The 22215-nt window shown below is 42.9% G+C and overlaps 1 protein-coding gene across 1 annotated transcript in view; it reads left to right on the top strand.

The window, feature by feature from the left end:
* The window catches only part of LOC126278191 (ATP-binding cassette sub-family G member 1-like), a 330372-nt gene that overhangs the window by 11405 nt on the left and 296752 nt on the right, over positions 1–22215 (top strand). Inside the window, exon 2 of the mRNA XM_049978105.1 lies at positions 20979–21275. Coding sequence (XP_049834062.1) covers positions 21164–21275 — 112 coding nt within the window. The 5' untranslated portion in view covers positions 20979–21163. The remainder of the gene's footprint in view (positions 1–20978; positions 21276–22215) is intronic.

The following is a 22215-nucleotide window of genomic DNA, read 5'->3' as shown; positions in this document are numbered from 1 at the left end:
ATCCTAAAGACAAACACACACACCCATGCCCGAGGGAGGACTCGAATCTCCGCCGGGACCAGCCGCACAGTCCATGACTGCAGCGCCTAAGACCGCTCGGCTAATTCCGCACGGCGGTTGGTTCCTTGGAAAAATCATCTGCTGCAAGAGAGATTATGCTGTGATTCATTTACCCAGTTTATGGCTGGTGTTAGTGTTCTTGGCGTGTAAGGTTGACCAATCGTGGAGACAACACTTTGCACTAATACTAACTTCGTGTTTAAAAATGTGTATCTTATACATAAAAGGACGGTAGTTGCGCATGCTGTCCCCTGCCTCTTTATGAATTTAGCAATAATTATCACCCATCACACAGGCAACAGCACAGAGTCGTCATGCCATGCAGAAGTTTCTGGAGTGGAGAGTTGAAGAGGAACAATTAAGTTAAGGAACCAGTTATTCATGAGGTTATTTTGGTAGAATCTAGACCTAGCAACCATGTAGCGCTGCGTGGCGATTTTTACTAGTTCGCAATCCGCAGTAGTGTGATCCATATCCAGAGCAGCTCACTTACTTGTGTTTTTCTACTACACAACGTGCGTTTGCTGATTCGATTTAATGTGTACTGTAGCTTTGAAGGATCTTGGTACTTAATTCGCCACGTAGTATCTAAGATAAATTTTGGTACCTCCCAAAATACTAGCGTCTTTCTTGCTCAATTCAAATGAATATTCAGGTAACTTTACTCTCCGTCAGTTTGCTGTTATTTTTATGAAATAAACAGAGTACATATCTAAACATTCATGGTGGTGTCTCTTTGTTCTATATCGTGTCTCCCTACCACTTTCGCGCAACGACGCTCTGAGCGTGTTTTTTAGGGAATTAACTAGTTTGAACCTGGGACCTGTTGCTGGTAAGGAGACGCCAGACCACACATGACATGTAGAATTCAGAAGGGTTCAGTGAGACTAGCGATGATATAACCAAATACTTAATGATCTCAGCGTCAGCTCCACTGCACTCGCTGTAAAAGAATCTTAATACTAACTAAATTTAGTGGAAGGGGTTCAAGGCTTTCCTCTTTTTAGTTAGCTGGTAAAATAACGTCGAAAAAGCAGTTAAGTTTACCATTGGAAATTTTATTCTACTCACAAAACATTGTTTATAAAATGCACTATTGATAAAAGGAAATGTTTTAATACAGGATGGTAAAAACCAACTGCGTTCAACCAAAATGTGAACGAATATTCCCTGAGTGGGTTTCCAAGTTCTACAATGGATCGAAGGATGACCTATGCCATATCACATCTATAATCTAGGTTTACATTAAGTTTCACAAGAGAGAAAACTATCAAAATGGTCTACAGTGACCCTCAATTATCTTTAATTACTTATCTAACTTGCCGTAAATTACAGTGGCTGATGTGGCTTCTCAATAATTATGTAACAGAGAAATCATCGCGTTTCAGATTTTTACTTCAAGTGGCAAATGTGAACACCATGAACTTTAATTTACGATCCACACTAGTATTACGCAAAAAGGGGGTTATGAGACTTCTGCAGTTCTGAGTGAAGCCTTATGCGCTCAAAAATGCGGCATCGCGTGCGTTCATTACCTTGTCGGTGTTTAGGCAGCGTCAGGGCGACGGCGGCGGGCGCAGCAGCCACCCAGCTCGCCGTCTCGGAACTAACTCTTCCCTAACTTCTCCTTACTACAATTTACCGAAGTTGGTTTAAAAAAAAAAAAAAAACTATCTGTCTGTGTTTTCATCTGACCAATCAGGGTCTCAATGTTAACCTTAAGCTCCGCCTACAAAAATTCTGTCTATCCAATGAGAAACGTTATACTTTTCGTGGTGGGGCAATGTTTTTAAAGTTTGCAACGTAACAGAGACCCGAAAAAGTCTCACGCTAATACCTGCAGCTGGTGTGGTCCTTTTAGCGTTATCGTGAGATCTATACTGTTCTTCTGGAGGGCTCTATCTTTTAACATGGGCTGGGGGGTGGTCCTTGACGTACCTGGGACGCGAAAAAGTCTCACACTAAAACGTGCAGGTTGTGTGGCTCTAGTGGTTAGCTGGCGAAGTGGGTGTCCAGTCTGTCCCTTATCGTAGGGCCTTCTAGCTTAACACGGTTCTGCTCTCGGCTTTTGTTCTCGTTTCTCCCCTCGAAACTGCGTCGGTCTCACGGTGGGAAGGTACGACATGCATTTAGGCATTCTTGTGTTAGTCTGTGGTATTCCATTTGCTCACTCGTTACTCGTATTACTTTGGTTAATATAATGTCACGATTTATTCTGACCTATGTGACATACTACTAGATTTGCTTATTATGTCAGGGTTTTCATGGAAGGTGTTGGATTTGCCTGACACCTTACACATAAACTGCTGTTATATACAAACTTGACTTAAATTTCAAGCTCCTTTAACTTTTCCTACAACTTTTCCTGGTTAGGCGACCAGTTAAAAATAAATATGATGGTGATGATGATTTATGTTGGAGGGCCATTATCATCATCATATTTACACTCCTGGAAATAGAAAAAAGAACACATTGACACCGGTGTGTCAGACCCACCATACTTGCTCCGGACACAGCGAGAGGGCTGTACAAGCAATGATCACACGCACGGCACAGCGGACACACCAGGAACCGCGGTGTTGGCCGTCGAATGGCGCTAGCTGCGCAGCATTTGTGCACCGCCGCCGTCAGTGTCAGCCAGTTTGCCGTGGCATACGGAGCTCCATCGCAGTCTTTAACACTGGTAGCATGCTGCGACAGCGTGGACGTGAACCGTATGTGCAGTTGACGGACTTTGAGCGAGGGTGTATAGTGGGCATGCGGGAGGCCGGGTGGACGTACCGCCGAATTGCTCAATACGTGGGGCGTGAGGTCTCCACAGTACATCGATGTTGTCGCCAGTGGTCGGCGGAAGGTGCACGTGCCCGTCGACCTGGGAACGGACCGCAGCGACGCACGGATGCACGCCAAGACCGTAGGATCCTACGCAGTGCCGTAGGGGACCGCACCGCCACTTCCCAGCAAATTAGGGACACTGTTGCTCCTGGGGTATCGGCGAGGACCATTCGCAACCGTCTCCATGAAGCTGGGCTACGGTCCCGCACACCGTTAGGCCGTCTTCCGCTCACTCCCCAACATCGTGCAGCCCGCCTCCAGTGGTGTCGCGACAGGCGTGAATGGAGGGACGAATGGAGACGTGTCGTATTCAGCGATGAGAGTCGCTTCTGCCTTGGTGCCAATGATGGTCGTATGCGTGTTTGGCACCGTGCAGGTGAGCGCCACAATCAGGACTGCATACGACCGAGGCACACAGGGCCAACACCCGGCATCATGGTGTGGGGAGCGATCTCCTACACTGGCCGTACACCTCTGGTGATCGTCGAGGGGACACTGAATAGTGCACGGTACATCCAAACCGTCATCGAACCCATAGTTCTACCAGTCCTAGACCGGCAAGGGAACTTGCTGTTCCAACAGGACAATGCACGTCCGCATGTATCCCGTGCCACCCAACGTGCTCTAGAAGGTGTAAGTCAACTACCCTGGCCAGCAAGATCTCCGGATCTGTCCCCCATTGAGCATGTTTGGGACTGGATGAAGCGTCGTCTCACGCGGTCTGCACGTCCAGCACGAACGCTGGTCCAACTGAGGCGCCAGGTGGAAATGGCATGGCAAGCCGTTCCACAGGACTACATCCAGCATCTCTACGATCGTCTCCATGGGAGAATAGCAGCCTGCATTGCTGCGAAAGGTGGATATACACTGTACTAGTGCCGACATTGTACATGCTCTGTTGCCTGTGTCTATGTGCCTGTGGTTCTGTCAGTGTGATCATGTGATGTATCTGACCCCAGGAATGTGTCAATAAAGTTTCCCCTTCCTGGGACAATGAATTCACGGTGTTCTTATTTCAATTTCCAGGAGTGTATTTGTAATGGGTCGCCTAACCAGGAAAACTCAACAGGTTAACTTCACTGTGTCGACGTTATCCTTGTGAGCAGTGGCCAAGTAAAAGTATAATTTACTTATTATTTTGTGACAGCAGCATTCATTGTACCCACTCGTCTTGTGTCACTACGATTTGATTCTTCTAACTAGGGAGAGGTGAGTGCACTTCTCCTAGAAGCTTAAGTTGGTTGTAGGCTGGCGTTAATTCACAATATAACCACCAGGCTAGGAACTTTCAATATCTGAACTGGACAATAGCAGGTTTGAAGCATAAAGTTTAGGCCATAATCTCCGCCCATACATGCAGTTTCAAAAAAGCAAAATTACCTTCTAGTGTCACAAACAGTCATTAATGATCCTCCACTAAGTGATATGTTGCATGTGAAATTCCTTGGGGTGTAGCTGAATGATATGTTAAAATTGAACTACTACATACATGAACTACTTGAGAAACTCAGTTGAGTTCATTTTTCAAGTGGAAACATCTCTCATTGTGTTGACCTAAAGCTTTTTTTCCCTGTTGTCTTTTAGAATTACATTCTGCGGCAATGTACGCAAATTGGATAGAGTATTTATTCCGAATAGTACCAAGAATATTCTGTTTCGTTGGTACCAAAATCTTACAAAAGCCTCTTTAATGATATTGCATATCTTTCGCTCACTTGCTACAACATTTATTCCTTAATGATATCTGTTGCCAGCTTCAAAATCTATTCATTATTCACACAATATCTATACATTATTCACACAATAACAGTAATGACACAAAGTTAATTTAATTTTGAATTCGGGACTTTCTCTATGGTTGCACGTGTAATTAAGTACTCTTGTGCAAAAGTCTACAACAAACTATCATCAAACAGTGCAGTACTATGGGAATCCCCACTAATTCAAAAGAAAATTAAAAACACTCCATTACTCACGCCTACTCCTTATCTAGTTATATACAGGTTGTTACAAAAAGGTACGGCTATCAGGAAACATTCCTCACACACAAATAAAGAAAAGATGTTATGTGAACATGTGTACGGAAACGCTTAATTTCCATGTTAGAGCTCATTTTAGTTTCGTCAGTATGTACTGTACTTCCTCGATTCACTGCCAGTTTGCCCAATTGAAGGAAGGTTGTGTTGACATGCGACTCATTGCTCTACAGTACGCGCATCAAGCACATCAGTACGTAGCATCAACAGGTTAGTGTTTATCACGAACGTGGTTTTGCAGTCAGTGCATTGTTTACAAATGCGGAGTTGGCAGATGCCCATTTGATGTATGGATTAGCACGGGGCAATAGCCGTGGCGCGGTACGTTTGTATCGAGACAGATTTCCACAACGAAGGTGTCTCGACAGGAAAACGTTCGAAGCAATTGATCGGCGTCTCAGGGAGCACGGAACATTCCAGCCTATGACTCGCGACTGGGGAAGACCTAGAACGACGAGGACACCTGCAATGGACGAGGCAATTCTTCGTGCAGTTGACGATAACCCTTATGTCAGCGTCAGAGAAGTTGCTGCTGTACAAGGTAACGTTGACCACGTCACTGTATGGAGAGTGATGCGGGAGAACCAGTTGTTTCCGTACCATGTAAAGCGTGTGCAGGCACTATCAGCGGCTGATTGGCCTCCACGGGTACACTTCTGCGAATGGTTCATCCAACAATGTGTCAATCCTCATTTCAGTGCAAATGCTCAATTTACGGATGAGAATTAATTCCAACGTGATCAAATTGTAAATTTTCACAATCAACATGTGTGGGCTGACGAGAATCCGCACGCAATTGTGAAATCACGTCATCAACACAGATTTTCTGTGAACGTTTGGGCAGGCGTTGTTGGTGATGTCTTGATTGGGCTCCATGTTCTTCCACCTACGCTCAATGGAGCACGTTATCATGATTTCATACGCGATACTCTACCTGTGCTGCTAGAATATGTGCCTTTACAAGTACGTCACAACATGTGGTTCATGCACGATGGAGCTCCTGCACATTTCAGTCGAAGTGTTCGTACGCTTCTCAACGACACAATCGGTGACCGATGGATTGGTAGAGGCGGACCAATTCCATGGCCTCCACGCTCTCCTGACCACAACCCTCTTGACTTTCATTTATGGGGGCATTTGAAAGCTCTTGTCTACGCAACCCCGGTACCAAATGTAGAGACTATTCGTGCTCGTATTGTGGACGGCTGTGATACAATACGCCACTCTCCAGGGTTGCATCAGCGCATCAGGGATTCCATGCGACGGAGGGTTGATTCATGTATCCTCGCTAACGGAGGACATTTTGAACATTTCCTGTTACAAAGTGTTTGATGTCACGCTGGTACGTTCTGTTGCTGTGTGTTTCCATTCCATGATTAATGTGATTTGAAGAGAAGTAATAAAATGAGCTCTAACATGGAAAGTAAGCGTTTCCGGATACATGTCCACATAACATATTTTCTTTCTTTGTGTGTGAGGAATGTTTCCTGAAAGTTTGGCAGTACGTTTTCGTAACACCCTGTAGACTCAAGACTCGAAAATTATTGTTGGCACCGAGCGAGGTGGCGCAGTGGTTAGCACACTGGACTCGCATTCGGGAGGACGACGGTTCAATCCCGTCTCCGGCCATCCTGATTTAGGTTTTCCGTGATTTCCCTAAATCGCTTCAGGCAAATGCTGGGATGGTTCCTTTGAAAGGGCACGGCCGATTTCCTTCCCCATCCTTCCCTCACCCGAGCTTGCGCTCCGTCTCTAATGACCTCGTTGTCGACGGGACGTTAAACACTAATCTCCTCCTCCTCCTCCTCTTGTTGGCTGCAAGGGAAGTAGAAATGGTTCGCTGTAAAGCTAAATGATAAGTGCTTTTATACTGTTAACAAGCCTCTGTTGTAACATATTTAACAATCTTCGAAAAATGCCGACGTAGATATTGACTTTCTAGTAGGAGATAATGGGAAGTTATTTCGTCATGCAAATGAGGAAGCAAAAACTTTTGTAAAAAGTAGCAGCTTTCCTGCCAATCTCTTGGGTTGGATTTAGTTGGGGTAAGGACAAATAATATTAAGCAGTAAAGAGACAGTTTATTGTTAATACATTGCACAGATTAAGTTTATGAGCGTTCCTTCTCTTTATTAACGTGTAACTCTTGTCATCCATGTGGCACATGCTATAGGCCAAGAACGTTAGATTTGGGGAGCGTATTCATCAAATGCTACTAACATGACAGTCTTTTTCGGCATGTTGAGAAACAAGTTAGCGACAACGGAAATTGGCTTCAAATGACAAATCTTCATTTTCGACTAATCTTTTGCATTTTTAACAGTAATCTTTTTGCATTTAAAGATGAACAAACATTAATGATATTTTTATAAGGGATCCTATGCCTTTCTCACTTGAGAATTACAAGCCGCGTTGGCTTTAATCTGCATAGTCCTATGGGGATGGGAAGATCTGGGGAGAACATGGCCACTGCTCTATTGTAAAACACAGACATTCAAATGCACTAAGTCCGCACGGGCAAGCGAATGTCGACAGCATTTTTAGTCAGAAGAATTGTATTCACCTGGCATCGAGCAGGGTTTGGTGGCGGCATATTTTTAGCGTGAAGCGCTTGGAAACAAATCGACTCATCTTGCAAAATGCACACTCGATACAGTTTTTTTGATAATTTAAAAATGTTCACCACAAATAAAAATAAGAAGGCAAGCTGTAACTTTTAAGGTTTGGGTTCCGATTTTAATTTATGGACTGCATGGAGGCGCCTAACGGAAATCACATTATTCTGCACCCGATTAATTGAACTAAAAATTTCAACCGGTACCTAAATGATCCTTGCAAAAATAGCTACGAGAAAAATAGTTGAGTTTAACAAATAAGTAACATATTCCAATAACTTTTATCCCGTGTTCGACGCAGCCGTTCTGAGGGAACGTCTGGTCGCTTACCTGTCTTAAAACACTCTCCCCTGACTGCCCGTCGCGCGGAGCTCTCCCAGAGCAGCCCGAAGTGGTGGGGGAGGTCCATGATCAACCTCTGCTAGAAAAACGTTTAGCTTTACACATCTTCGGCAAACCCTCCTGTTCCTGCTCTCTACCTTCCACTGACACCGTTTAGGTTGGGAGAAAATTAAGAAACCCGCCGCTTCTCTGGTTCGTCTGATACTACATTCAAATCACTCACAAATGACCACACACTTTAAGGAAGGGCGAAAAAAAAAACGGAAATAAGGACACAGGGCGTGCACATAAGAATGAAAAAGAAAATACGTCCACCCATATTGTTCCTACAGGCATGCGGTTGTTTGGGCTGAGATAAATTCACAGTTAATTAGTTGCATAATTTAATTCTGATTTTGTATATCAGATAGTATGAAGATTTATTTTAGCACTAATTTTAATTATCTAACGACACCTATTGTGAAAGTCCCCGAGGAATGATTCAGCCAAATGTCATAAAGATATATTTATTACTGTGCCCGCAATCTACTTTGTCAGCTTAAGATACAGGAGGTTGCCCGGTTCGTCAGATCAAGACGATCTTTACTTTTAGAATGATTCTCGTGTTACCAATGCTTTAAAAGTTGCACGATCTGCATATCTACATCTACATATGATTTTCTGATCAAAAGAATCCTGACACCTGTGATGGAAATTCATGTAAGTCCATACTTCGCCTTTATGATGGCATGAGCTCTGTTGGGACCATTTTCAGTGAGGTGTCTGAATGTCCGTGGAGGAATGAGAGCTCTGTCTTCCTCAACAGCCGAAACCGCAGAAGGAATTGATGTTGGACTTTGTGGTCGTGAGCAAAGTCGACGTTCTAGCATAATTCAAAAGGTTTTCCATTGTCTTCAGGTCCGGACTCTGAACATGTCAAATTATTTCTGGAATGTTAGTGACTACAGACCATCGTTCCACAGATACTGCTATGTGACAGGGTACATTTTCGTGCTGACTGAAAAAAATCATAGCCTCTGAGCTGTTCCTCTACTCTACTCAGTATACAATTCTCTTGAAACATCCCCTTGAAAAATTATGAATGACTGTGCTGGTAAACTTGTGCGTTATTTGATTTTCAAACAGCTGAGCAAAACTCACCGTACTCAAACAGTTTTCTCTTTACTTATTCTGATCTTATTCTGATCGTCACTAAACTGACACACAATATTTTTAGCGCAACGCAATCTGACTTTCAATAATCTATACAGAAGAATGGCCCTGACTAACAATAACCTATACCTTTCATGAATCACTTACCTCACAAAAATCTTCGTTACTCGAACTACTGCAATACAACAAGCGCCAATACTGCCAGCTAAATAAAATATTCTAACTACTGAAGGCAGTAACTACTGGTAGGCACAGTTAGCAGATGTAAGATTTTGATAGAGATCAAACAATGTATTTACCTTAATAATATTCAAAAGTCATCACATATATATCTTTCAATTCATGACATCCATCTTTACAAATTTCCTTTTTCTGGCGGACACACGTCCAGATAGTCCTCTTATAACAAACTCTCAAAACTCTGGCATATCTCCTCCACATTCACCACTGCTGGCGGCTCACCTGCAACTGCCCAACGCTGCGTGCTGTTCACATCCAATTGCCCAAAACTACACAAGCGAATATTGCAACAATGAGTCCAACCAGCCACGGACTGCACACAGCACAGTCACTGATTTTCATACAGAGCGCTATGTGGCGTTACCAACATAAAAACCTAAACAGCCTACTTACACTGTCAAATGTATTTTTATTCTTCCGCCTTTAGCGTTTTCTTTCGCGCAATAAGGAGACCACATGCTAATCACGAAAACGTCCCCATACCGTAACACCACCTCCTCTGTACTTGACTGGTCGCTCCACACATGATGACAGGTAACGTTCTCCACGCATTCGCCGGACCTCTTCCATCGGGTTGCCACAGAGTATAGCGCGGTTCATCACTCCAGATCACTCGTTTCGAATCACCCGCTGTGCAGTAGCTTCGCTCTGTACACCACCTCAAGCGTTACTTATCAAAATTGGGTCTTATGAGGGACTGTTTAACCACGGAATCCCATTTTTTTTAACTCCCTAATCACAGTCGCTACGCTGGCTGGACTGCCGCTAGCACATTTAAACTCAAGTGTGATTCATTTAGCTGATGTCATGCGATTTTTTAAAACCACCCTACACAATGCTCAAAGGTCCATGCCCGTCCAGAGATGAGGTCTTCCTGGTCTTAGTTTATCTGTGGCGGTTTCTTTGTAGCTCCAAGTCGCAATCACATCACCAGCAGTCGATTTGGGCAGCTTTAGAAGGGATTAATGTCTGTGACGGATATGTTACTCAGATCAGAACTAATGAGTAGACCCTGTTCGAAGTCTATGAACACCCCTGACTCGCCCATTCTGCTGTTTCTGCTTATCTGCAGACAACACAGTACTTCTCACCTACTGTCTGTACCAATAGATTTCTGGTGACATCTAATGATCAAAGAATGAAATTTTCACTCTACAGCGGAGTGTGCACTGATATGAAATTTCCTGGCAGATTAAAACTGTATACGGAAATGAGACTCGAACTAGGGACCTTTGCCTTTCTCGGGCAAGTGCTCTACCAACGGAGCTACGCAAGCACGGCTCAGGCCCCGTCCTTACAGCTTTAATTCCGCCAGTACCTCCTCACCTACCTTCCAAACTTCACAGATATCTGGATTCCGGTCTGAGGAAAATGTATACCAGACTTTCACCATGGGATGATAGCAACAGTGAAGCCACGCCAGTTGACAGCGGCCAATTGCGCTCGAGTATTCAAAACGTGTGACGTCACGCCACTGCGCGGAAACACGAATAAACAGAATTTTGATGCAGTGGATAGGGAGCCAGGGTGTGAATCGGACACGCAAAGAAGCTACGATCCGCCTTGAAAATGTTTTCCGCAGATGGAGACGAAACTATGAGTTTAAACGCCCTCCTGGCTAGCCGCGCGGTCTTACGCGCAGCTTCCCTAGCGGGAAGACGTGCCGGTCCCCGCACAAATCCGCTCTGCGGATTAGTGTCGAGGTCCCGTGTGCCGGCCAGCCTGTGAATGCCTTTTAAGCCGGTTTTCTATGTGCCTCGGTGAATGCGGACTGTTGATGTTGTTGTTGTGGTCTTCAGTCCTGAAACTGGTTTGATGCAGCTCTCCGTGCTACTCTATCCTGTGCAAGTTTCTTCATCTCCCAGTACCTACTGCAACCTACATCCTTCTGAATCTGCTTAGTGTATTCATCTCTTGGTCTCCCTCTACGATTTTTACCCTCTACGCTGCCCTCCAATACTAAATTAATGATCCCTTGATGCCTCAGAACATGTCCTACCAACCGATCCCTTCTTCTGGTCAAGTTATGCCACAAACTTCTCTTCTCCCCAATCCTATTCAATACTTCCTCATTAGTTATGTGATCTACCCCTCTAATCTTCAGCATTCTTCTGTAGCACCACATTTCGAAAGCTTCTATTCTCTTCTTGTCCAAACTATTTATCGTCCATGTTTCACTTCCATACATGGCTACACTCCATACAAATACTTTCAGAAATGACTTCCTGACACTTAAATCAATACTCGATGTTAACAAATTTCTCTTCTTCAGAAACGCTTTCCTTGCCATTGCCACTCTACATTTTATATCCTCTCTACTTCGACCATCATCAGCTATTTTGCTCCCCAAATAGCAAAACTCCTTTACTACTTTAAGTGTCTCATTTCCTAATCTAATTCCCTCAGCATCACCCGACTTAATTCGATTACATTCCATTATCCTCGTTTTGCTTTTGTTGATGTTCATCTTATATACTCCTCTCAAGACACTGTCCATTCCATTCAACTGCTCTTCCAAGTCCCTTGCTGTCTCTGACAGAAATACAATGTCATCGGCGAACCACAAAGTTTTTTATTTCTTCTCCATGGATTTTAATATCTACTCCGAATTTTTCTTTTGTTTCCTTTACTGCTTGCCCAATATACAGATTGAATAACATCGGGGAGAGGCTACAACCCTGTCTCACTCCCTTCCCAACCACTGCTTCCCTTTCATGCCCCTCGACTCTTAGAACTGCCATCTGCTTTCTGTACCAACTGTAAATAGCCTTTTGCTCCCTGTATTTTATCCCTACCACCTTCAAAATTTGAAAGAGAGTATTCCAGTCAACATTGTCAAAAGCTTTCTCTCAGTCTACAAATGCTAGAAACGTAGGTTTGCCTTTCCTTAATCTTTCTTCTAAGATAAGTCGTAAGGTCAGTATTGCCTCACGTGTTCCAGTATTTCTGTAAAGAATTCGTGTTAGTATTTTGCACCTATGGCTTATTAAACTGATTGTTCGGCAATTTTCACATCTCTCAACACCTGCTTTCTTTTGGATTGGAATTATTATATTCTTCTTGAAGTCTGAGGGTATTTCGCCTGTTTTATACATCTTTTGTCAGGACTGGCTCTCCCAAGGCTGTCAGTAGTTCTAATGGAATGTTGTCTACTCAGGGGGCCTTGTTCCTACTCAGGTCTTTCAGTGCTCTGTCAAACTCTTCACGCAGTATCGTATCTCCCATTTCATCTTCATCTACATCCTCTTCCATTTCCATAATATTGCCCTCAAGTACATCGCCCTTGTATAGACCCTCTATATACTCCTTCCACCTTTCTGCTTTCCCTTCTTTGCTTAGAACTGGGTTTCCATCTGAGCTCTTGATGTTCATACAAGTGGTTCTCTTATCTCCAAAGGTCTCTTTAATTTTCCTATAGGCAGTATCTATCTTACCCCTAGTGAGAAAAGCCTCTACATCCTTACATTTGTGCTCTAGCCATCCCTGTTTAGCCATTTTGCGCTTCCTGTCGATGTCATTTTTGAGACGTTTGTATTCCTTTTTGCCTGCTTCATTTACTGGATTTTTATATTTTCTCCTTTCATCAATTAAATTTAATATTTCTTCTGTTACCTGAGGATTTCTTCTGGCCCTCGTCTTTGTACCTACTTGATCCTCCGCTGCCTTCACTACTTCATCCCTCAAAGCTACCCATTCTTCTTCTATTGTATTTATTTCCCCCAATCCTGACAATTGTTCCCTAATGCTCTCCCTGAAACTCTGTACATCCTCTGGTTCTTTCAGTTTATCCAGGTCCCATCTCCTTAAATTCCCACCTTTTTGCAGTTTCTTCACTTTTAATCTGAGGTCATAACCAATAGATTGTGGTCATAGTCCACATCTGCCCCTTTTTTTTTTTGAAATGTCTTACAATTTAAAACCTGGTTCCTAAATCTCTGTCTTACCATTATATAATCTATCTGAAACCTCTCAGTATCTCCAGGGTTCTTCCATGTATACAACTATACAACCTTCTTTCATGATTCTTAAACCAAGTGTTAGCTATGACTAAGTTGTGCCCTGTGCAAAATTCTACCAGCCGGCTACCTCTTTCATTTCTTAGCCCCAATCCATATCCACCTACATCGTTTCCTTCTCTCCCTTTTCCTACACTCGAATTCCAGTCACCCATGACTATTAAATTTTCATCTCCCTTCACTATCTGAATAATTTCTTTTATTTCATCATACATTTCTTCAATTTCTTCGTCATCTGTGGAGCTAGTTGGCATATAAACTTGTACTACTGTAGTAGGTGTAGGCTTCGCATCTATCTTGGCCACAATAATGCGTTCACTATGCTGTTTGTAGTAGCTTACCCCCATTCCTATTTTCCTATTCATTATTAAACCTACTCCTGCTGAAACGTCCCCTTAGAAAAATTTATACAAGACTGGTTTATGTGAAACGTCCTCTTTGAACAATTATACACGAATGTGCTTAAACTGACACACAATATCTTTAGCGCAACGCAATCTGACTTCCAAAAATCCCTACGAAAGAATGGCCCTGACTATCATTAACCTATACGTTTCACAAATCACTTACCTCACAAAAATCTTCGTTGCTCAAGCTACTGCAATACAGCTAGCGCCACTACTGCCAGCTAAATAAAAGATTCAAACTACTGAAGGCACTAACTACTGATAGGCATAGTTAGCAAATGAAAGATTTTAATAGAGAACAAACAATGTATTTACCTCACTAGTCATAATATATATATCAGTTCATGACACCAATTCTTACAAATTTCAAAACTCCGCCATCTCTCTCCCCATGTCCACCACTGCTGGCGGCTCACCTCCAACTGCGCAACGCTACGCGCTGTTAGCATCCAGCTGCCGCTGCCCAACAGTACAATGGCAGACAACAATGCAAACCAGCCACAGACTGCACATAGCACAGCCAGTGATTTTCTTACAGAGCGCTACGTGGCGTTGGCGTTACCAATAAAGAAAAAACCTAAACAGCCTACTTACATAGCCCCCATGCTCCCCACAAAAAATTTTTACAAATTGTTTTGGGCAGTGGCCAATAATGATTTGATAAAATTTTTCATAATTACTATAACAAAGATATCAAATGCACACACTTATTGATACAATGTTGGTCAAAAGCTAAAATTTTCTCTCAGTCCATAAAGACAGTTCTGATTGTTCATCACAGTAAAATAGCAGTGTTTTTGCTTAATGTCTGAGCAGTAAAAGAAAATGCACACGGGAGTAGTGGATTTCCATGCAGTCTTGAAGAAGTAGTGTTGTCCTTCCAACGGAAAGACAGTGCTGACTCTTGGCATGCTGACAGGTAATGGGCCACAATAGAGCAAACCCACAGCAGAGTCAGTCGAAGTTTTGAAAAATATTGGTAGGTTGGTCATCACAGAGCAGACCCACTGTAGTCCTAGTAGAGGTTATGGTATTCGTGGGCCACCAGAGTTGCAGACCCACTGCAGTCCTTGTAGAAATAATGGTATTGGTAGGTCATCAAAGGTGTAGACCCACTGTAGTCCTTGTAGAGATGACTAGCAGCCAACTGTAGCGATTCTCGGTTTCCAACATCCTTTTCCACAAATCAGAGTCCCTAACCACTACTCATTATTTCTTACCTTATTACACATATATATATTCGTCGACACTTCTTCAATATTTCATCATAACAGATACATAGCATAACCAAATAACTCATATAGCATCAGCTTAAACATACCTCAGCAGCATAATTCACATCGTCATCGTAATAATAACATCATAACACCACAGTCAAATTCTCAAAATCTCCGTAGCTTCCTCCAATAATTTCAAAACCTAAAAGAAAAAATTCTCTGCTCATGTTAAAAGTGTCATCTGCCTCAAACGTACTTTAAAAATCGTGATCCCATACCAAATATGTCATTCAAAGCTCTCATAGTATCACAATGGTTCCGAAAAAATATAAACAGTTCACAAAGTACAGACAAAATACAATTTCATAGGTGTTAAATCATCCAACTGTGTAATTGCGTAAACATGTGTCACTGATGATGCAGTAAAAAAAATGTTTATCTCTCAGTTAAATGACCAGAAAGCTGTGTAATTTATGTGTTAGAGAAATATGGTACCGATGTGTAAAGTTGTATAAGCAAATACCATATTAGCTAGGGCTCCTTGTGCTTGCCAAACACATGGTACACAAAGTAGACGTGTACCCCCCTGAGGATTAATGTAATTATATCCTCAGGTGTTACAGATTACAGCAATGGAATGAAATGTATCACGGAAAACTTTCTTTGTAATTCAAATATGTTGAAAAATAAATAGTTTAATGCGTGTCCTGTAGCGCTAAATGTGCGTCTTGCTGTAAGACAATCTCTGTGGTAGTGTCGTAGGTATTGTCCTCCGAAAGCTAAGTTCTGCAGAAGTCAATGTACTTACCTCATGATAAACGAAATTGAAATGCTTTGCGTATAGATATCTTAGTTATTACGCTTATTGCCGTGATGAAGTAAGTACTGTACTGTACGTATTGTTGTGCTACAGAAAAGGCTGTCTCATTGTAGCTATACCACAAACGTTACTACTAAAACATGTTTTACTTTCCAGAAAAATTCAGAAAAACTGTGCAGATATAAAACAGATAAACTGCAAAAGCAACATTGTAAATTGTCACTTATTAGTAGCGTCGTGATAAAATCGTGTAGCTGTCACATAAACTAACCACTGTATCATCTGGTATCTCACAGAAAGTACTTTAAATCCAGAATGTATTTTCAAGTAAACCAAAATGTTGCATTAAAATCTCATTAGCAATACTGGTAAATGTTCTAAGTATGTGAGCCTTATAATCGTTACGTAATCGTGTAACTAACAAGCAAGAATGTACACACGAAATAACACAGTGATGTCTGTTCACTATAACAATGCACTCGTAAATACTGTCTAAATATGTTCCGTAGGTTCTAGACTGGATAGTGAACTTCAAAACATTGTTGCATGTTAACAGTTTCTAAGTGTGACAAAGCATACTAGAAATGTGAAGTGAAATGTTTTATGGCAAAGACAAAGTTAAAAAGCAGATTATCTTTCAATAAACGGTTTTACATGTGAAATGTGGTGTAAACCTTTACTCTTCCTAGTACGCAGAGTTCAACTGAAAAGCAATTATCATGTGGTTACGTCGGTAAGGAACACTGGAATTTTGCTCGAGGTTAGCTTATGTTATTTTTCTCTGAGCCAGCCGGCGCACGCGGCTGCCTGCGGTGGGAGTCATTGTCTGTTTCTTTGTTGGCGCGCGCCGTTATTGGGATTAGGAGACCTAACTTCTACAAATTCACCTTGCCGAGAGGGCCCTGCTCTGTTTGAATCCCGCCAATTCTGATACAATTCAGGTCTGTCGTTACGATCATATCGTCTGTCGTCATGTCGGTAATTTCTGTAATTAATTTCTTGTCGGTCACGTGGTGGAGAATTTCTCCCTGAATCGTAACTGCGCGCTGGACCGTTGCGTCTAAAGTTATTCTGTCTTCCTTGATAGTAATTATTTTGGTTCCCATATTGTCTGTTTCTCTGATTGTCTCTGTGATAGTCATTACTGCGGAGAGGTGACCTTTCCCTGCAATTATTACTTCTCTGCCAACGGTTGTCATACGGGTGGTGTCTGTTTTGGTCACGATTTGTGTTGTGAGAATAGCCTTGTCGTGTCCAGTTATTATTTCTTTCCTCGCGGAATTGCGACGGATGTGACCTGTAATTGTTGTGTTCCTGTTTTCGCGTTCCGCGATTGTCAGTGTCAATTTCTAATTCTTGTAAGAGTCCCTGAAAAGCTTCAATGTAGTCTTTGCAACGGCCTGCCAAAATAATATGCCGTAAATGTTCAGGCAATTTGATTAAGCAAATGCGGATGAGTTCTGACGGGCTGTATGGGTTTGACAGGTACTGATTCTTGTGCAACATGTCTTCAAAATATTTCACAAGACTGGAAAATTCAGATTGTTCGAAATGTTTCATCATCATGATGCCATGTTTTACTCGGTCTTGTGTGGCTTGGGACCAATATGCTGAGAGGAAGGCATGGTAAAATTCTCCTTCACTGTGGCAATCGTGAATGACCGAACGCATTCTTACAGCTGGTTCATTCTCTAAGTAGCCACACATAAATTCTAATCTGTGCTCTAGTGACCAGTTGGGAGGAAAACAATGAGAGAATTGATGGAGCCACGCTTGTGGATGAATGTCGTTGGCAGAATTCTTAAATGTTTTGAATTTACGTGTAGTAATGAACAGCTTATAGTCAAAATCATCGTTTCGGCGGGTAGCATATCGGTCATTGTTACGTCGTGTCGGCGGTTCCATCTCAGAATTCGGTGTACCTTGCCAATTTCTTTCATAATTTCCGAAGTGCCCTGTGTTATTATTTTGTGGCTGTTCCGTATTTCTATGTCCCTCTTCCCGTATTGGAGCGCGAGTGTCCTCTGAAATACGTAATTGTTGTATTACCTGTGTCAGCTGATCTTGTACTTCCCGGATTTCTCTTTGGTGTTGCGTACTAATTTGATTCAGACTTTGTTTGAATTTCCTAATTTGTTCGCACTCTTCTGTGTCATTAAAGACTACCGGTTTTGTGCCATTCAAATTATCATCTACCTTCGTAGATAAATTATTTAGCTGATCCGAAAGTTCAACTACTTTCTCTGATAATGAACTAATGTCCTCCATGTGTCTTTCTGAACCAATTTTCAGAGTATCTACTGTGTCCTTTAAGTTTTCTTGAGTTTTTGCAAGTTGCGTAACCGAATCGGTAGATGCAACTGAGTCAATTTTAGCTTGCAAGGTCTCATGATTTTCATGAACAATTGTTTGCAGTTCTTTTATGGCTGCTTCGTGATTCTGTAATGCATTGTCATGCCGCGAAAAAATAGGTTGGAAATGCTCACAAATTTGTGTTTTTACGTCATTAAAGACTTTTTGACATTTCGATTCGATTTTATGTAATTCAGTAGTTAAATCTTCACGTGTTTGTTCAAGCGTATGTTCCACTGAGTCTAACTTTTGAAGCTTTTGCTCCATTGCGTCTAACTTTTGCTCTGTTTGTCTCTGATTTTGTTCCATTGTGTCTAACTTTTGCTGTGTTTGTCTCTGATTTTGTTCCATTGTGTCTAACTTTTGAAGATTTTGTTCCATTGTGTCTAACTTTTGAAGATTTTGTTCCATTGTGTCTAACTTTTGAAGCTTTTGTCCCATTTGTTGCATTAACTGTAATAACAGTGCACTGGTGTCTGAAACATGTTCCTCAGTGCTTTTCGGCAGTGCATTTGAACCGGCAATATTCGCATTTTGAAAAGCAGAAAATGTGTCTTGACTTATTTGAGAAAACGGTGAGGACGCAAAACCTGAATCTACAGTATTTGCAAGAATGTGTCCTGTCATTTCGGAATCCTGAGGCGAGCTGTTGCCAACCGATCGATCGATAATGCTTCCTTGTTCACTAATTGTTTCACTGTCTAAACCATTGTTTGCAGCCCGCTCCATTTCCCTATGTACAATTACCAGATTACTACTTTGAACATTAGTTAATTCATTACATGGTGGCGCTAACACACTGCTTTCGTCTTCACTGTCGTTTCTCAGTTTACTTTGGAGCCTAGTATTACGTTTTTCACACGCCATTATTGTCACAATTTTTCACACGACAACACAGAAAAACACAATTTGAAGAACAAAAATAAGAGAACACATTAACATAGCACTGAAAATAATATCTAGTTAATTGCAAGCGCAGCTGCGAAATACTTCGTGCAAAACTACATGCATGCCACAACTATTTTACTGTACAACAATGAAAGACTGCAACTACAAAGGAAATTCTCTCTATGTTTACGCGCTAGCAATAAACAAAAGCTACACTAATTACACAAACTACAAGGAAAAAATCAGAGGATTCCAGTGAGGTATCCTCGGCTAAGGGTCGACATATGAAACGTCCCCTTAGAAAAATTTATACAAGACTGGTCTATGTGAAACGTCCTCTTTGAACAATTATACACGAATGTGCTTAAACTGACACACAATATCTTTAGCGCAACGCAATCTGACTTCCAAAAATCCCTACGAAAGAATGGCCCTGACTATCATTAACCTATACGTTTCACAAATCACTTACCTCACAAAAATCTTCGTTGCTCAAGCTACTGCAATACAGCTAGCGCCACTACTGCCAGCTAAATAAAAGATTCAAACTACTGAAGGCACTAACTACTGATAGGCATAGTTAGCAAATGAAAGATTTTAATAGAGAACAAACAATGTATTTACCTCACTAGTCATAATATATATATCAGTTCATGACACCAATTCTTACAAATTTCAAAACTCCGCCATCTCTCTCCCCACGTCCACCACTGCTGGCGGCTCACCTCCAACTGCGCAACGCTACGCGCTGTTAGCATCCAGCTGCCGCTGCCCAACAGTACAATGGCAGACAACAATGCAAACCAGCCACAGACTGCACACGGCACAGCCAGTGATTTTCTTACAGAGCGCTACGTGGCGTTGGCGTTACCAATAAAAAAAAACCTAAACAGCCTACTTACACTGCATTACCCCTATTTGATTTTGTGTTTATAACCCTGTAGTCACCTGACCAGAAGTCTTGTTCCTCCTGCCACCGAACTTCACTAATTCCCACTATATCTAACTTTAACCAATCCATTTCCCTTTTTAAATTTTCTAACCTACCTGCCCGATTAAGGGATCTGAAATTCCACGCTCCGATCCGTAGAACGCCGTTTTTCTTTCCCCTGATAACGACATCCTCTTGAGTAGTCCCCGCCCGGAGATCCAAATGGGGGACTATTTTACCTCCGGAATATTTTACCCAAGAGGACGCCATCATCATTTAATCATACAGTAAAGCTGCATGCCCTCGGGAAAAATTACGGCCGTAGTTTCCCCTTGCTTTCAGCCGTTCGCAGTACCAGCACAGCAAGGCCGTTTTGGTTATTGTTACAAGACTAGATCAGTCAATCATTCAGACTGTTACCCCTGCAACTACCGAAAAGGCTGCTGCCCCTCTTCAGGAACCACACGTTTGTCTGGCCTCTCGACAGATACCCCTCCGTTGTGGTTGCACCTACGGTGCGGCTATCTATATCGCTGAGGCGCGCAAGCCTCCCCACCAACGGCAGGGTCCATGGTTCATGGGGGGAGGGAACGCGGGCTTCTGCCCCTTATTCCACCTCAGTTACACTATGTCGGCGATTGCTGCGCAAACACTGTCTCCACATACGCGTACACCATAATTACTCTACCACGGTGTGAGACGTTCCCGGGCCCGGAGGGGGAGAGGGGGGTAGGCACTGCGGGCCGCATCGCACAATAACCTGTGTTCGGTGTGGGGCGGCGGTGGGGTGGGTGGATTGCTGTGGCGTGTTGTGGGGTTGTGAATCACCGAGGGCTACGATGGGACGAACCCTCTCCGTCGTTGCTAGGTCTCCAGTTGAATACACAAAGTGAGTTTAAATTGTAATCCACTCGACCACGGCACAATAGCCGGGAACATTTTATTGATGGTAACATTTCCGGGCGTGGAATTTACAGTGTCGAGCTTTCGCACCTGTGGCGAGTATGCTGCACTGCTGTGCGATAAGGCGCCTCTAAGCGACGTGAGACAGCTGTCCGATTCCGCAGGAGTTGCGGGTGGCGGGGTGAGCAGGCGCTGCCGCGGCAGTCCACGTGCGCCGGCCGGGGGGTGGAGTGGGGGCAGACGTCGTCGCCGGCTGCGGCTGCGGCCGCGGCGTCGCCACGGACGCTCAGTAGGCGCCTGTCAGCTGCGCCGGCGCTCCGCCTGTGCTGTGTCGTGTGGTGCGCGCGCCATGAGCCACGGCGACGACAAACCGCGGCCCGAGTCGGGGTCGCCGCGCAGGGTGCGCCTCGACCTCGCCTTCCACGACCTCTCCTACTGCGTCAAGGTCGGCCTGCGCAGGGGTGAGTACCCGCCGTCTGTTCCCACGTGTAATTCAAAACGATCTCTTATGCGGTGTCAACGTCTCGTTGACGCAGGACCAGCAACCCTCTTCTTCCGTGAAGAGCTAGTCACAAATCTGTCACACCTGCAGTACATATATGTTGGCGACTACACTACCCTCCATAAGTTCGGAAGTACCACGCTGAGTATTACAGCGGAGCAAGATGGGAGTGATCTACGCAAGTTATAGGTCAGAATACATAATAGAATGCTCAAATAACGAATGTTAATTATACAGAATTGTACAGATAATTATTGTACACTCACATACATTGGTCAGTTTTATATAAGCTGACTTTACCTACTCAAGCAGGTCTACTAAACACTCTAGTGGAGTCAGTATACAGCATGACTGTGTAGAGGTATGTTGTTTGTAATTTCGTTCAGTTGTAGTTAAGTTTGTATGACTGTAGGACACGTCGCGAAATTAGCTAGTATGCCCAGAGAAAGTAATGTAAAATGGTCCCGTAGTGCCACGTTCTTTGATTCATGCGTAAATATTGAAACATCCCCTTAGAAAAATTTATGAATTACTGTGCTGGTAAACCTCTTACGTTATTTTGTTTTCAAACAGCTGAGCAAACCTGAACGTACTCTTTACTTATTCTGATCAGCACTAAACTGACACACAATATTTTTAGCGCAACGCAATCTGACTTTCAATAATCTCTATAGAAGAATGACCCTGTCTAACAATAACCTATACCTTTCATGAATCGCTTACCTCACAAAAATCTTCCTTACTCGAACTACTGCAATACAACGAGCGCCAATACTGCCAGCTAAATAAAAGATTCTAACTACTGAAGGCACTAACTACTGATAGGCATAGTTAGCAAATGAAAGATTTTGATACAGAAAAAACAATGTATTTACCTTAATAATGTTCAAAAGTCATTA

Source organism: Schistocerca gregaria, chromosome 6 (assembly GCF_023897955.1).
Source record: "Schistocerca gregaria isolate iqSchGreg1 chromosome 6, iqSchGreg1.2, whole genome shotgun sequence".
NCBI classification, from domain to species: domain Eukaryota; kingdom Metazoa; phylum Arthropoda; class Insecta; order Orthoptera; family Acrididae; genus Schistocerca; species Schistocerca gregaria.
Note: the sequence above shows the minus strand (reverse complement) of the source record. Positions and strands in the feature narration are given on the sequence as shown.